We start from the raw sequence: 16,520 nt of genomic DNA, 5'->3' as shown, positions 1-16,520 counted from the left end.
AGAGAAACTCTGTCTCAAAAAATACAAAAAGGAAGGAAGGAGGGAGGGGAGAAGGGGGAGGGAGGGAGGGATGGAGGGAAATTTAAATTTTAAATTAAATTTAACACAGGAATGTGTTGAACCATTGAAAAGAGCTGGGGGTTAAGATTTGTTGAATGTTTTAGTATTCATTAATTATCCCTCAAATTACACTTTGAGTTCTACCATATTCATGGTTAGTACAGTTACTAACCGATTATGGGAATTCAAGTCTTTCATTCCCTCCCTTAGTAAATTTTCTGAGCAATTCCTATATACTAGGCACTCTGTTAATAAGATAGCACCTCTGTCTCATAGACCAGGAACCTGCATTCTAGTAATTCTCTTTTGAATGAATGAATGTAGAGAAGTGGTTTGTTTGTTTTGTTCTACTTTGTCATGCTTTAAAGTTAAGGGTAGCTTGGTAGCAGAGCACATGCCTATCCTTTACAAAACCCAGAGATCAATCCTTGACACTACAGAAAGCAAAATCAAATACATATTAGAAACCCAGGAAACGTTTCTCACCAGACTTATAAGAGGTCTCCACAAACAGCACATTATAAAGAACCCATCAAAAATGAAAATAAAGAATAATGGTTCTCAAATATGGTTATTTTTAAAGAAGAATAAAAATATGGGAAAATGTGGGTTTTGGGGTTGCTTTATGCTTGGTTGAATTAATTTCTGCAATCTAACATCACAGGCAAAATGAATATAATGTGCTCTTTTTTTACTCTCATCAAATTGAAGGAACAGGGGAGAGGGGAAGGATGAGAAAGGAAAAGAAGAAAAGTGCTATTCAAAAGTCTCTGTTAGGAATATTGAAGAAATTGTTTATTTAAAATGTATTTGTTATAGTAAAGATCCAAGAATAATGTGTACATTAGTTCCATCAATTAACATAAACTAAACACCTGTTGTATGTCAGGTCTTGTGCTCCTCTCTGGAGATAGCCCCTGAGAGAAAGTTGTGTTCCCCATCCTCACAAAGCATATAAAGGCCTTTTTTCTCTCTTGGCATGCATGCAGTGAAGAATTGCTGCAAACTAGATTTTGAGTACTCATGGAGCAGATGGCACTTTTTTGCCCATCTGGGATAGAATAGACACTTGTGTATCAATTGATAAGGGTTCTTCCAGTTCTAAGCTTTCATGGTCTATGATCAAATAGTAGAAACAGGATGTATGCTTCAGGAAAGATGTTCTGCTTGTATTACTTTTTGTAAAAAGGAAATTGGGGGCATGGCCTATTAATTCAGAGGAAATTCTATTCCTCTTGTCTCTTTAAATAATTTCACTGAAATTCATTCATTCTTTCTGCTCAACTCACCTTCTTAAGTTCATTTATCCTTCCTTTATCCTTCCTTTAATGACGTAAACAAATTATAGTTGTCAGTTAAAGATCCTCATATTCCAAATGAATTCTTGCACGTGTATTACGCTGTTCCCTTTTCCAATTATCCCTCAAATTACACTTTGAGTTCTACCATATTCATGGTTAGTACAGTTACTAACAGATTATGGGAATTCAAGTCTTTCATTCCCTCCCTTAGTAAATTTTCTGAGCAATTCCTATATACTAGGCACTCTGTTAATAAGATAGCACCTCTGTCTCATAGACCAGGAACTTGCATTCTAGTAATTCTCTTTTGGATGAATGAATGTAGAGAAGTGGTTTGTTTCCAATCTCCCAGACTTGAAATCAAGAAGTATACTATTTCAAAAACTAAGCTCATGGTATAGAGTGGCATAATTGGAGGACACTTACAAACTAAACGTGTGTGAAACCCTGGGTTCTACCTTCAGCCCTGCACAAAGAAATCAAAATAAGCTCTACTATTCAATTGAATGCTATCTCCCTCCTTAAAAATATTCCTGTATACCATCTTTTAAATTTGCTTTTTAAATGATTGTTCATTTCATATATTTTGATCACATTCTTCCACTTCTCCCAATTCCCTTTGGATCACTCAGTGCAAAACCCTAACCTTAAGAACCAGGTTGGTATGTAAAATGAAAATTATTTTTTAAGTAAAAAAGAACCAGGTGTCTCTATAGATATGTACTAAGCACTGGGCCAAACTCCCAGAGTCCAGTCTAAGAGAAGGAGGAGAGATAATATGAGCAAAGTGGTCAAGGCCATGTTGGGGAAACCCACAGAAACAGCTGACCCAAGCTAGTGGGAGCTCACTGACTTTTGACTGAAAGCTGGGAAACCTGCATGAAACAGAACTAGGTCCCCTAAATGTGGATGACAGTTGTGCAGCTTGGGCAGTCTGTGGGACCACTGACAGGGGGACCAGGATTTATCTCTAGTTCATCAACTAACTTTTTGGAGCCCATTCCCTATAGAGGGATACCTTGTTCAGCCTAGATACAAAGGGGAGGGACTTGGTCCTGCCTCAGTGTGATGTGACAGAATTTGTTGACTCTCATGGGAGGCCTCACCCTCTCTGAGGAGAGGATGGGAGGTGGGGGAAAATGAGGGAAGCTGGAAGAGGGGAGCAAGGAGGAACTTGGATTGGTATGCAAAATAAAACGATTGTTTACAAAAGGAATAAACAAACAAACAAACAAATAAGAACCAGGGATCTATGCTGAAATGGAGTAAGACCAGAGATGGTGGCTGACTCCAGACACAACAGGGCTGGTACACACATGAACTCGCAAAGACTGTGACAACACACACACAAGTGCTGTGCAGGTTCAAAACAGACAAAATCCCAGCACTATGTACTTGCTTTGATATTCCATACAGTGCTGATTGCTGCCCATATTACCCCAAGTCCAAACAGTTGAGACAATCTCTCACTGGTCACAGCAGACTCAGTGTCTCAAAAGAGAGCTTATCACCATTTCTCACTTCCCAGCCAGTTAGGCTTTGAAAGAATGGAGACCACAGCCTTTCTTTAATGTATGTCCAATTCTTTTTGATGTCAACAAACACACATAAGGTGAACAAATAATAGAAAGAATAATTAAAATTGCCACAATGCAAGGTACTGCTATCTAGTTTCTGTTTCTGACTTTCTGACTTAGATATTATTTCATATTGGTTAAAAACATGGCCAGTTCAAAAGGTCTGATGCATTTGAGCTATTGTTTCAAAAGCTTATCAAATTTGTTTTCCATGAATAATTACTCACAGAATAAAGTACTTTGTTGGTAAAGAACTATCAGCTATGAAAACTTGGTTCCCTTCACATTTTTTCTTTCTCACAATTCTTTCCTTATTTATTGGCTAAATAAAACATTTCTCCTGTGACAGTTTGTAAAGTAAAAAGAATATGCAGCCAGGCAGTGGTTGTGCACAACTTTAATCCAAGCACTTGGGAGGCAGAGGTAGGCGGATCTCTGTAGATGCTAGTCTGGTCTACAAGACCTAGTTCCACAATAGGCTCTAAAGCTACACAGAGAAAGTCTGTCTCGAAAAACCAAAAAAAATATGCTTAATTTTTGGTTATTTTAGGTCTTTTTCCTGAATATTTAATGCCAGTAAGGATACCTTTTTTAATTTGATTCTTCTTATATGTTTTTATTACATTTGAGTTATAGGGAGAGAAGTTCACTTTGATCTTATTTTCAAGTCTTTACAATCCATTGTTCTCCTTTCATGATGATATTTTTTTAACCATAGCCTTTAGAAAATAAAGGACTTAATTGACTCAGGTGCTCCATCTATGTGATCCCTGTGAAGTAACCACCATTGTCACTAAGGGACTTGGCCTGTAGCGGGCTCATGATCCATCCCCATTTTCTCATGATAATTTTTTTAACTATGTGAAAAAGGATCTCTGATCATTGGCCAATCTACTTTATATTTTCCAATGTTCACATTCATCTCCTGATTCATTTGTTCAGGAAATGATGCATCCTAAATTTAAAAATAATTATATATTCCAATTTGTATTCATATGTGTTCTCCCATAGCTTTTCTCTGAAAACTCATGGCATCACGTTCTTAAAGACTAAGAAGAGGCCTTATATTGGGTCATAAAATGAATTGATGACTAAACATTTATAGAGGTACACACTGGATTTGGTCTCCATAAGAAAAATTAATTGATAGAAACATGAAGACATTTATGGGTTGTGATATATCTCAGTGATAAAGAACTTTCTTAGCATGTGCAGGGCACTGGACTCAATCCACAGAACAGCGTGTTCTTGCACACACACACACACACACACACACACACACACACACACACACACACACACAAAAAGAGAAATTAAAAAGTTAACAACTTTCCAAATATTTACCATATTCTCTTTCAATCTTCTACAAGGTTATTAAGAACAATAGCCAGACTGAAGAAAGTTGAATATTCTCACTGCTAATTCTCCAACTTGTAAGCTTTAGCAATAAATTGTTTGTTGGTTAGTTTGTGTGTTTTGCTTTGACAGGTGCTTGATTTGTAGCCTCTGTTAGCTTTAAGCTTTTATGTAGTTCAGATTGGCTATCGGCTTGCAGTCCTTCTACTTTGGCCTTTTGAGTTCAAGTATTATAGGCATACAACAGCCTACCTGGCCCAAGCCAGTTTCTTTTTAAAACTTCATGCCTCAGTTTCTATAAGGATGGAATTAAGGAGTAATATTACTTGTCATAGAGTTATTGTAAAGATTAAATTTCAATTTGTATTGCTGTACACATAGCATTAAACAAATGTTAGCCATTTTGTTTTGTATATGATACCCTGCTCATTATACCCTATACCTCTCCATTTATTAACAAAGCAAAAATTTACAGAGAAATTATACTAGTCAGGATTCCCTAGGCCTCCAGTAGGAAGGAGAGATGGATGGTAGGTGGGAGAGAGGGAAGGAAGGAAGAAGAGTGAGAGATTGACAGATTTGCTTGGAAGGTTCATAAGACTATGGAGACTAACAAGGTCAATGATTTTGTATCAGCATGCTAGCAACCCAGAACAACTGGTGCTAGAGAGCAGATACAAGTAAAAAAGCAAAATAGTAAATCTCAGTCCCAGGACAGATCAATGTCCCAGATGAAATAATACAGAAAAGAGGCTGCCTTTATTGTTTATTTCTGGCCTTCAGCTGATTTGCATAAAGCATACCCACATTGGGGAAGGTAATCTACTTTGCTGAAACTACAAATTCCAATGCCAATTTCATGTTTTAAATCATTTTAAAATACCTTCATGGATACATTTGGAAATAATGTCTATTTTGGGAACAGTGAAATTTACACATAAAACTGACTATCACAGATATACAGTCAGCATTGGTGCATATTCTTTTTTGTTCTCTCTCCCTCTGCCTCTTGCTGTCCCCCCATGCACAAACACAGATACATTATCTATTTATTTTGTCAATTAGTCATTAAACAAATATTTGCTATCAGCTCCTCTGTACAGGGTCCAGGGAGTAAACATAAATGGATGAGTGGAGACACACCCATGCAAGGTGAAGCCCCTACCACCAAGAGGTTCATGTTCTATTTTAGGAGACACTCATTTCCTGGTATTACTGGATGGTACTATACAAATTTTCCATGTATAAACCATGTGCTATGAGCATGCTGAGGAAGCAATTAATTCTCACCCAGGAGATAGAAAATTAAGCATATAAACTCTAATATAGTATCAGTGGGAGAAAAGGTGGTTAGGGCATTCTGGAGAGGAACAATGGCAACATGAACTCCCTTATATATGTGGAATATTGCAGAAGAGCTGGCTGGTTGGTAGACTCAGCACACAGAGTATGACTGACAGAGCAAAGGTCTAAATCTGGGCAAACAAATCTGAAATGTTGCTTGTACTTCCCTGCGTATAACAGTAAGGGAAATCCTGCATCATTTTGAAACCATGCTTAGTGAATCCCAACCAAAGTGGGACAAAGCTAGAGAAATAATAAAACAAAATTCTAGATCTCCATTAGATATTTCATTGATATTGGAAAGTCAGGGTTGACATTAGTTTAGACTACTTGATAAAATTGAGAACTGCTTTATTTACAGCACATGATCTTCAATTCTGGTGCCTGCGGGCGATCTCTGAACATTTCCTTGTTTAGCATAGGCTGTTTAACAACCAAACTAAGACCCAGAGTTACTGAGGAGGATGCCTGGAGCCACCACTAATCCTGAGTTGGTTAAATGCCAGATGACAAAGTATAGATCATTTCACATCTTCCAAAAGTTCTCCCCCTTTCCCCACCAAGAATGGAATTCAGGAAGTTTAAACAGGACAGTGTGTAAATGTACTATAGAAAAACCTAATAGGAAAAAGGAATGACAAGATTTATCCCATGCTGCCTGGGGCATATTTCTTATTAATTTCTAAATGCGCTGAGAAATGAACTCTGAAAATTTCTTGCATCTCACTACCTACATTACCACAAATTTAAGCCTTGCCTCTGCTTTGTATTGTGTGTGTATTTACATAAATGTGTGTGTGTGTAGGTACATGTGTGTGCATGTGTTTATTCAGACAGGAACCTGAAAACAACCTCAGGTGTCACCATCATGAGCACCATCTACCTCCTCTGAGATAGTGTTTCTCACTGGCTTGGAAAAAATAATTAGGGTCCATTGACTGGCCAGAAACCCCTGGGGATGTTCCTGTCTCCTTCTCCCCTGCACTAGCATTATAAGCATATGCCACCACACCCAGTACTTTTAATTAGGTCAGTAGTTATCAACCTGTGGGGCAAGACCCCTTTGGGGGTCTAATGACCCTTTCACGGGGGTCACATATCAGATAGTCTCCATATCAGATATTTACATTATGATTCACAATGGCAGCAAAATTACAGTTTTGAAATAGCAATGAAATAATTTTATGGCAGGGGTGGGGTGGGGAGGCCACCACAACATGAGGAACTGTATTAAAGGATTGCAGCATTAGGAAGGTCAAGAACCACTGACTTAGGTTCTAGAAATCATCAAACCAAAGTAATTGTACTTGTGACTGCAAATACTTTATTGACTGAACTATCCATACAACTCATCCATTTTTAACTGCTGTTCTTTTTTGAAACTGGGTTTCTCTGTGTAGCTTTGTAGACTAGGCAGGCCTCAAACGCACAGGGATCTGCTTGCCTCTGCCTCCTGAGTGCTGGGATTAAAGGCATGTGCCACCACCACCCGGCCTTTAGCTTGAATATTTTACTGTACTTTTTGTTTCAATTTGCTCTGTTCTCATTTGTTGAGTTGAGGCAGGGTCATACTATGTAGCTTTAGGTAGTGCAAATGTATTATTCTCCTGCTTCAGCTTCTCAAATGCTAAAATTTCAGGTTTGTGGCATCAATGCCAGATTAATAGTTATCATCAACTTTTGGTTGGTTGTTAAGAATTAACTACAACTCTATAACTAGTAATAATTTATTAAAATTAACAGAAATTATTTGTCAGAAATAATCTACTTAAGTCACAAAGCCAAATATATATTTACAATTTCCTAAGCATTCTGTAAAATAAATTAGAATGTGCACTTTATTGGTGATTTTCAATGAAGGGAGTGTAAAAAGTATCATTTCAAAACTTCAAAATGCAATAAATTATTTTATGTTTGAACTTAGTTTGACCAAAAAAAAATGAGTCTTGGAGACCGTTTACAGTTAGGACATATTAAAACCAATGTTATGAATTGTCAAGTTGCTGTTCTTAGCCTTAGAGACCCAAAACATCTTACCATAAAGGAAAGTGTTTTAATTGTTCCTCATTAAAAGTGATGAGAAAATATCATTTCTCTCCTTTTCCTCCCAGGTGGCTGTGGAGGATCGTGTCAGACAACTGCATGAAGCCCACAGGGACTTTGGCCCAGCATCCCAGCACTTCCTTTCCAGTAAGTCATTTTCATTGTTCACTGATTAACCTGTTCATTGTGTCTTGATAGCTAAACATTAGAAGGAGCTGAGTTAACAGGCATCTTGGTCAGATACATTAATGGTATATTTCATCCTGAACTACAGCTGGGTGGAACACAAGACCTAGTTAGATCATTTTCTCTAGTCACCAGCCAAAACACAATCATTCCCTGTAGTATGTTCTCCAATATTGACTTCATTAATATTTTAAACATCACTGCCTATATCCACTCACTGTGTAAAACTGATCATTATATAATCATGATGTCATCACTCAATATATGTTATTACAAGTCTAGTTTTTTTTCCCTGTGCTATAGGTGAAATTCAGTGCCTTGTTCATGCTAGGCAAGTGTTGTACCATTAAGCTAAATTCCTAACTTTTGTTTTTGTGAGACAAGGTCTCACTGTGTGCCTGAAACTGACTTCAGACTCACTATCCTTTTGTCTCAGCCTCTCAAGGGCTAGAATTACAGAGATGTGACAACACACCCAACTATAGTTCTTAACAAAAGTCATTAACTTCTTTCATCTCCAATTGTTCTCTTTCCCTAATTATCCTTGATTCTCTTTATCCTTCATTTTTACTGTTTTTTTATTTAACAGTTTTCATAATTGAATTTTGTAAACAATTACATTATTTACATACTATCAATAAAAATTACATATTTTGTAATTAATACTAAGAAAAACAGCTTTAGTTTACTGAAAGTTTTATGGGAACATTCTATTGGTATATCAATGCAAATCTAATTGGTAAGCACCTGTTTTCCTCAAATTAGTTTTATTAATTTTTAATATCTCTATGGTTATATATGTTTCTATGGTAATGTACTATATATAGAGAGCTGCATTTACTTTGTAATTTGTAATATATACATTTCCATGGAAATATGTGGTGATATATTAATGCTTTATTAAAGCTTGCCTGAGGATTCAGAAAGCAAAGTCAAACACAAGTCATAGAAGCCAGGCACACACCTTTAATCTCAGCAGCCAGAAGCTAGGAGGTGGTGGTACACACCTTTAATCCTTGGACTCAGGATTAAGAGATAGACAAATCTGTGTGAGTCCAAGGCCACCCAGATCTACACAAGATTGATCCAGTCTTAAAGAGAAACAGCTCACACAACGATAATCTCAACACCTGGGATCACATACCTTTAATCTTAGCACTAGAGAGCTATAAACATTAGGAGCAGGGTCTTCAGTAGTCAGTATCAGGCATTCATTCTTCAGCCACGTTGAGAATAGGAATACCCCAGCCCTTTTAGAGGAAAAAGCACTCTGGTAACTTTGGCTTCTTTGCTTCCCTGACCTTCAGGCAAGCTGTAACAAATCACAAATAATATATCATCACAGAAATAGGTGTGTGTGTGTGTGTGTGTGTGTGTGTGTGTGTGTGTGTGTGTGTGTGTGTGTGTGTGTTGAAGTACTAAAAAGCCACAGTTCTACTCCATATAATTAATACCTCTTAGCATTTGATGTATTATTTTTTAGTCCTATAGGATTATGTTGGTGGTTTTAACATCACTTAATGCAGTTACTTTGTGATATGCAATTATTATAACCAACCCCATTTAAATGAAAACAAGCATTTATAAACAATATTTGGGAATTTGGGCGTCGTTCATTCCCAACTGATTCCTGCTGGTTGGGGCAATGTCTATATCATGGGGATCATGACAAAACCCAGGAATCCTGGTTTTAGTGGTCTGTGACTGCATCATCTCAGCTGTTTTGGATGTAGGATCAGTTGGGCCACTTTATAAACATTCATTGATTTGATTCTTTCAGCAAGTCCATGAGGTGGTTCTAGTATTATACTCATTTTAATGATGATGAAATTAAGAAATCTGCATTCACTCAGCTAGTATATAAGCAAGCCAGAATTCCAACTTAAGAAGATGGTTACAGATTCTGTTTTTAACCATTACACTGCAGCTTTATTTAATATACATATAGGAAGGAAGTTATTCTGCAGGGTCTCCCTTCAAACAACCAGTGGCAGGATGTTGTGCATGAGCACACAAGTGTACTTGTGTGTGTCTCTGTATGCCTATGCGGTATATGTACTTCTTGATGTGGGCATGTACGCATGTGCATGCAGTTATGGATGTACATGGATATTCACATGCATGTGGAGACCAGAAGTCAATACTGGATAACTTTCTCTATTTTTAACTCCACTTTATTTTTGAGACAGGATCTCTCACTGATCCTTAAGCTCACCAATCCAGCTAAAGTGACTAATAGTCTAGTTCCTGAGATTCCCCCTGTCTTTACCTCTATATCACCGAGGTTACAGAGACACCGCTATTCCCAGCTTTTAAGTGGGTGCTAGAAATCTGGCCAGGGCCTCATGCTTACACAAAAAACACTTCCCCACTGAGCCACATCACAAGTCCTGATCCATTCTTGAATTGCTAACTTTTGTGTCCTTTCCTGCCTTTTCTATTAGCAATTAGTTAACAAAAAGATCCATGTTCACAAACATTTTGTAAAGTATTTCACTAGATATTTTCTCCTTTGTTTCCATTTGGTCATTACCTTAGACAACAAAAGTTCCTAGAAAATGATAGTCTTTTTTATGTATTCAAGACTAATGGATTAGTAAGAAATAATCATATTTTCTTGACTTGTTCTGTCCTCACTATCTATTTGGATGATATTTTAATTCCACATATGATTAGAAGATAAAGGGGGAAAGTTAAAGTAGTAGTTCTCCATGAGTAGGACTATGACTTTTAGTAATGCCGCTAGAAAAATTATTAAGACGGAAGATTGTCTTGGCAACAGCCAGACTATTTAATTTAATTAAGATTAAACATGATAACATGCTCCTTAGTGACTCATAATCCACAAATAAAAATATTACTATTATGAATATTATATAATTACTCCATATACACCATGTATATTCATTCATACCTTTTCTCTGCTCCCCTTTTAAATCCCAATGTCTTCTCCATTAAAACCTATTCCCAGAAAATGATATGTTACACTGATTTAACACATGTAACAGGTAAAGTTTAATGTATACTTCTCCCTGGTTATTTGCATTTTAATAGGGTAAAAATCCATAAGCCTGAGGGATGGCTCTGTGGTGGAAGAATGTCAGCCATAAGCTCTGAGCTTTGATGAGCTAGGTGAGACATCTTCACACCTTTCAAACCGTATTCATCTCATACTTTCAGGAAAGGTCAGGACTGTGGTCATGTGCACTGAGAGTGAAACTGATCTGCCTGAATGGGACCAGTCCCAAAAGTCAGAATATTTTGAATATCTATATGGAATATCAAAATACACATAGAAGCTCCACTTAAGCATGTAAAAATATGCTAAAATGTTTAAAGTCATGTTACAGAAATAGGACAGTGAGACTAAATATGGAATCTTCATATTATGTTATTTAAATTCAAGGGCAATATACATTCATCTAGAAAAATTTTACAACTGTAAGATCTTAGAGGAAAAGGGCAATTATCAATAATCTCACTACTCCGACACAACACTCTCTAAAATTTTCAATTTGTCTGGGTTCAAGTTCTTCTGTTTTCTGTTTTATTTTCGTCTCTTGTGCATGCTAGCAAGCATTCTACTACTGACCTCTATTTCCAGCCTCTTTTTCTTTTAAAACATGTAGGAATTTTAATAAAGAAAAGGAAGCAAGTATGATACAACAGCACTTGGAAGGCAGAGACCAACAGACCTCTGTGAGTTCAAGGACAACCTTGTCTATATAGTGAGTTACAGGCCAGCCAGAGATAAACAATGGGACCTTGTCCCCCCAAAAGTTAGTCTTATGACTTGATTTTCCCCCTCACTAATATATTAAAATACTTTTGTTTACATATTCTAACAATAATTTTAATAAATTTATTCATCTACTTATTTTACACCCTAGCCACAGCCTAGTCCACTCCTCTGCTCTCAGTCTTTCTACCTATTTCCCCTCTGTTTCTACCCGTCAACCCTCTTCTCCTCCTTCTCCATCAAGGAAAGGGCAGGCCTTCCATGGATATTAACAAAACATGGCATATCAAGTTGCAGTAAGAATATGAACTTTCTCATGCATTAAGACTGAGCAAGGCAACCCAATATGAGGAGTAGGGTCCTTAATGCCAGTAAAAGAGTCAGAGATAGCCCCTGATCCCACTTTTAAGAGTCCCACAAGAGGACCAAGCTGTACAACTGTGCAACTGTAACATACATGCAGAGTGCCTAGGTCAGTCCAATACAGGCTTCTCAATCTCTGTGTGACCCTATGAGTACAGGTTAGTTGATTTCCTGGGTTTCTTCTGGTGTCCTTGACCACTCTCACTCATACAATATTTCAATTAATAATTTTAATAACTGACCAATATTTTCTTCTGTGGCTGTGCCAAATTTACCAAGAGAATTCTAGATTGTTTTAGACTAATACTATTTCAAAATTCACTATTATATCCAATATTATGGGTGCTGTTGCACAGACATCTCAGTTGCTCTCTGCAAGATAACTATCTAACCACATAATTGTGGAGGTAAAGTTTGTTTTGATTTGTAAGACTTTCCATGTAGATTATCAGAATTGCACAAGAAATAGGTGTCTGAGGCAGGGAATCTTGGAAGTCACTTATTTTCTTTCCAGTTGTTTTCTATAAAAAGTAAAACAATGTCCTTACCACAAAATAAATAAAAACAAATATATTTTAAAATTATACTAAGGTTTACTAGAAGCATTTGCTCTAGTATGTGTTTGTTTCTAGGCTGCTAGGAGTAGCAGGAGGGTGATTTCTGAACTTTACTAATGCAAAGGGAAGGAAAATGATAACTGGCCCCAAACTAATCATGTACTACTTACTTACCATCAGGCTTTCCGTTTCTTTGTCTCCTTAACTAGCACCAGCATTTTTATAGATACATACAGTGAGTCCCCTTTGGGAGCTTCCTGCCCAGAAGTCTGTTTTTTATCAGAAGAGACAGACTTTCCACGGTTTCTCATTGATGACCTAGTCTTCACTGGCCAAATAAGTTGTTTCTGTTGTCTTAGATCTGAGTGGAAATGACAAAAGGAAAAATCTGTAAAATATGATTCTTGTCCTTTGACAATCAATAACTTGTCTTTCCACCTACTTTTACTATTCTAGAACTCTTAATTGATTCCTGCAACTGAAACCAAGAAAAGGGAGAAATTTAAACAGCATATCTTCAATTGTTTCATATATTGTAATTTTCAACACAATATAAAATATACGTAATTATATAGCTGTAGGTACCATGTCAAGCTCTTTATGTCAGTGACCAAAGAAATATTCCAGTACTCACTGATGGGATCTGGCAGTTTAAGTATTGGCATTCTTTTGCATTTCAAGAATTTAAAAATGCTTTCTGGTTATTTTTTCCATTCTGTGGGCTTCTATTCTGAATTGTAGATTTCAATTTGTTTACCATGGACAAATATATTATGCAAAAGCTACCCTCCAGTAGCAAATAAAAGAACTCATGGTGTCTTTATATGTTGTAAGTTCTATAATTCCTTAGAGGAGCATTTCCCATGCAGAGCCTCTTAGAACATTAATGTTCTATATTGCTTTAATTATTGTCCCCGAGGGTTGACAGAGATGTGAAGCCCCTTCCCTGCTGCACTTCTTGTGATCTTTTGTAGACTTTGGGATTGTAAGAATAGAATGGAAAAACCCTGAGTCTTCTTATTTAGGTGACTTTGGAAGCACTCTTTTACAGGTACAACAAATTTGACATTCAATGTGTCATACAACACACGAAATCTTTTCCCAATGTAGTATTCCACAAATGTGTAATGGCAGAATGTTCTGCTAAACATAGTGACAGAATAGCCCAATTACAAAGTAAATGCATATTTGTAAAGCAGGAAGGCACACTTTCTAATTCTTCTGAAGTTCCCAATTCCAGTCCCACCTATCTCAGAAGTCACTTCTGTTTATAACTTCTTGTAGGAAGACTCCATCATACATATACCATTAACTCTCAGAATCTGAAGTGTGGTTCCTTAGTGGATTCAAGAATCAATTTAATGATGTGCATCCTCCAGTTTTAGATGGAAGAGAACTAGAACAAACAAGAAAGTATTAGAATGTAGCATACAAATATGGTCATGTATTGCTTTGACACTTCACTTATTCAGTGAGTGGTGAACATATATAAGCATGTGTGAACTAAAACACAATGTAAAATGATTTCTTTCTGTAAGCTACAGCCAAAACAGTTTGAATAATGCTAAACAAATTAAGCCCTCCCCGTATTTTATAAATTACAGAATAGGTGTAGAAAGATCAAACGATACAGCCAAGGTCACAAAGTTGTGTATAGTAGAGAATAGAGAGGCACATGGCTTCTGGCCTTCTAAGTCATATCTCACAATGTCTTTCTCATTAAGAACACATACCCAGGCCGATGGCTGTGTAGTCAATCTGACATTGTCAAGAATTTTTCACCTTTGTTTCTCCATCCTATCCTAAGATACTAAAGTGATGTGCAAAAGTTCAATTATTCTCTTAGTACCTCTGATTCAAGATTATATTATTGAAGGTGTGTAGCTATTACTTAAGAGTACAAATTGGATGCCAGGCATGGGTGGCACACACCTTTAATAGTGGCAACTGGGAGCCAGAGGCAAGAGGATCTCTATGGTGTTGGTCTGCAAGGCAAGTTCCAAGACAGCCAGGGCTACACAGAGAAACACAGTCTCAAACACACACACACACACACACACACACACACACACACACACACACACACACACACACAAAATGGGGGTCTGTAATACATGTTACATGTCTGTATTTATAGCCACTTGGGGAGGATTATTTGTCAAGAGAATTATTTGAGACCAGCCTGAGCAACACAGCAAATGCCTCCTCATAAAGAAAAAGGGAGCAGGAAACAGCTATAATTTGTAGATATGGACTGACTGGATTCAAATTCTCAGATACCTTTTAGATGACTTGATATCTCCTTAATTATTATTTAAAACTTCCATGTCCATATTTCAGTAATTTTTAGAATATAGGTTTTCATTCATGCTTTAACAGCTGTTATATCAAAATGTATCTTATGACCAGTAGGATTTTGGGTTCAGTGAAGTACAGTAGCTTTAAGAAGATCAAATTGTTAATACACATTGAACTTTTAGGAAAGTTCCTGCAACAGCTAATTGCTACACTTCTGATTGCTATTAACATTAGCTTTAGTATCATGATTGCTATCATCTTGGCAGTTGAATCTTTCAGATTCAAACTTCTCACAGAATATCATTTATCTTCCAGCATTTGAATCTCAATGTAAGTGGTTAATATCATCTCTGAATATTGATCTAATGTGAAAGTCTAGTGCCTAACACATTATATGGATTTAACAATAATTTTTGTTATTAATAAACAGATGAATAAACCAATATGTATATTCTAATTTTTACTATATCAAAATGGGCATAATCTCAGTGACAATTGTATTCTTCTAGGATGATACCGGGATATTTTATAGGTATAAATAAATACAGAATGAATTAATTCTTATCACCAAAATAATAAGAGATGATAAAATTATTCCTAACAATGTAAACCACGGTGGTCCAGAAATTTAAGATTATAACTATCACATAGATGGCGCTCAGTGTATAATGAGAGTTTTTGTGTTCTTCTTAGGAAGGACTATAACATTCATAACTTTACATGGTCATTTTTACAATATCTGCTGTGCCATGTTAAATATTAAGCGACAATACTGGCTTCAAAGTTATGTCATGATCACATCTTATGTTAAAAATTAAACAGAAAAATTCACAGAAAGACTGACAATAAAAGTACATCCAAATGTAAAACAGTTATTGTGTCTTTTCTTTGTATTTTGCAGATTATTTATAATGAGCACTTATTATTTTCATAATGGGAAAAGCAATAAAGATAGAATTATTATACTCCAGCTTTTAACCCAATGACCTCTTCAAGTATTACACTCTATCCATGGCAAAGAAACAGTATAAGATAAATTTATTTTTATTATTTATTCTAAATGTAAAAGCTGTGAACTGTATTGAGTAACCTTTCTTTTCACAGATTGAGACACTGTAAAAATAAAGCACTGATCAGTTATTTCTTTCAGCCTTTATAATCTTAATTGTCTTAATCCTATCCCTGGTTAATTCTTTTTGTCTCTTGTCAGAGAATCCCGTGCTTTTATAGCTTCCCTCAATAAATAGGGCAAAATATTTGGTTTCCATTTTGAAAGTCACCAAAGCTTTGCCCTCAAATCTCTTCCTTACATGCTTTTTTTTCTCAAAATAGGAAAAACAAGCCAGGCATGGTAATGCACGCCTTTAATCATAGCACTTGGAAGACAGAGACATATGAGTCTCTGGGAGTTTGAGGTTAGCCTGATGTGCACAGTGAGTTCTAGGCCAGTCAGGTCCTATAATTAAGTCCTATCTCAAAAAGTACAGTAGGGGGCAACAAACCTTTAAGCACATCTATTAGTTTCTGACATTCACACAAAAGTCTTCCAACTTACATCACCATAGTCCTTATGGAATGAGCAACTTGAAATAGGAAAGCGCTAGTAATTTAGAGTTTCAAACGGGCTTAAAGGCATCATCTTCATAAAATTCCAAAATAATTTTGCAAGAATGATATGAGGTGATTTTCAGTCCAA

The 16,520-nt window shown here is 36.4% G+C and overlaps 1 protein-coding gene across 3 annotated transcripts in view; it reads left to right on the top strand.

The window, feature by feature from the left end:
• Positions 1 to 16,520, top strand: part of Dmd (dystrophin) — a 1,637,847-nt gene that overhangs the window by 1,385,012 nt on the left and 236,315 nt on the right. For all 3 annotated transcript variants that reach the window (XM_035449892.1, XM_035449894.1, XM_035449893.1), the window contains one exon: positions 7,750 to 7,828. In XM_035449892.1, coding sequence (XP_035305783.1) covers positions 7,750 to 7,828 — 79 coding nt within the window. The remainder of the gene's footprint in view (positions 1 to 7,749; positions 7,829 to 16,520) is intronic.

Source organism: Cricetulus griseus, chromosome X, assembly GCF_003668045.3.
Source record: "Cricetulus griseus strain 17A/GY chromosome X, alternate assembly CriGri-PICRH-1.0, whole genome shotgun sequence".
Lineage (NCBI taxonomy): Eukaryota > Metazoa > Chordata > Mammalia > Rodentia > Cricetidae > Cricetulus > Cricetulus griseus.
The sequence above is the reverse complement of the archived record's forward strand: the minus strand, read 5'-3'. Positions and strand labels throughout refer to the sequence as shown.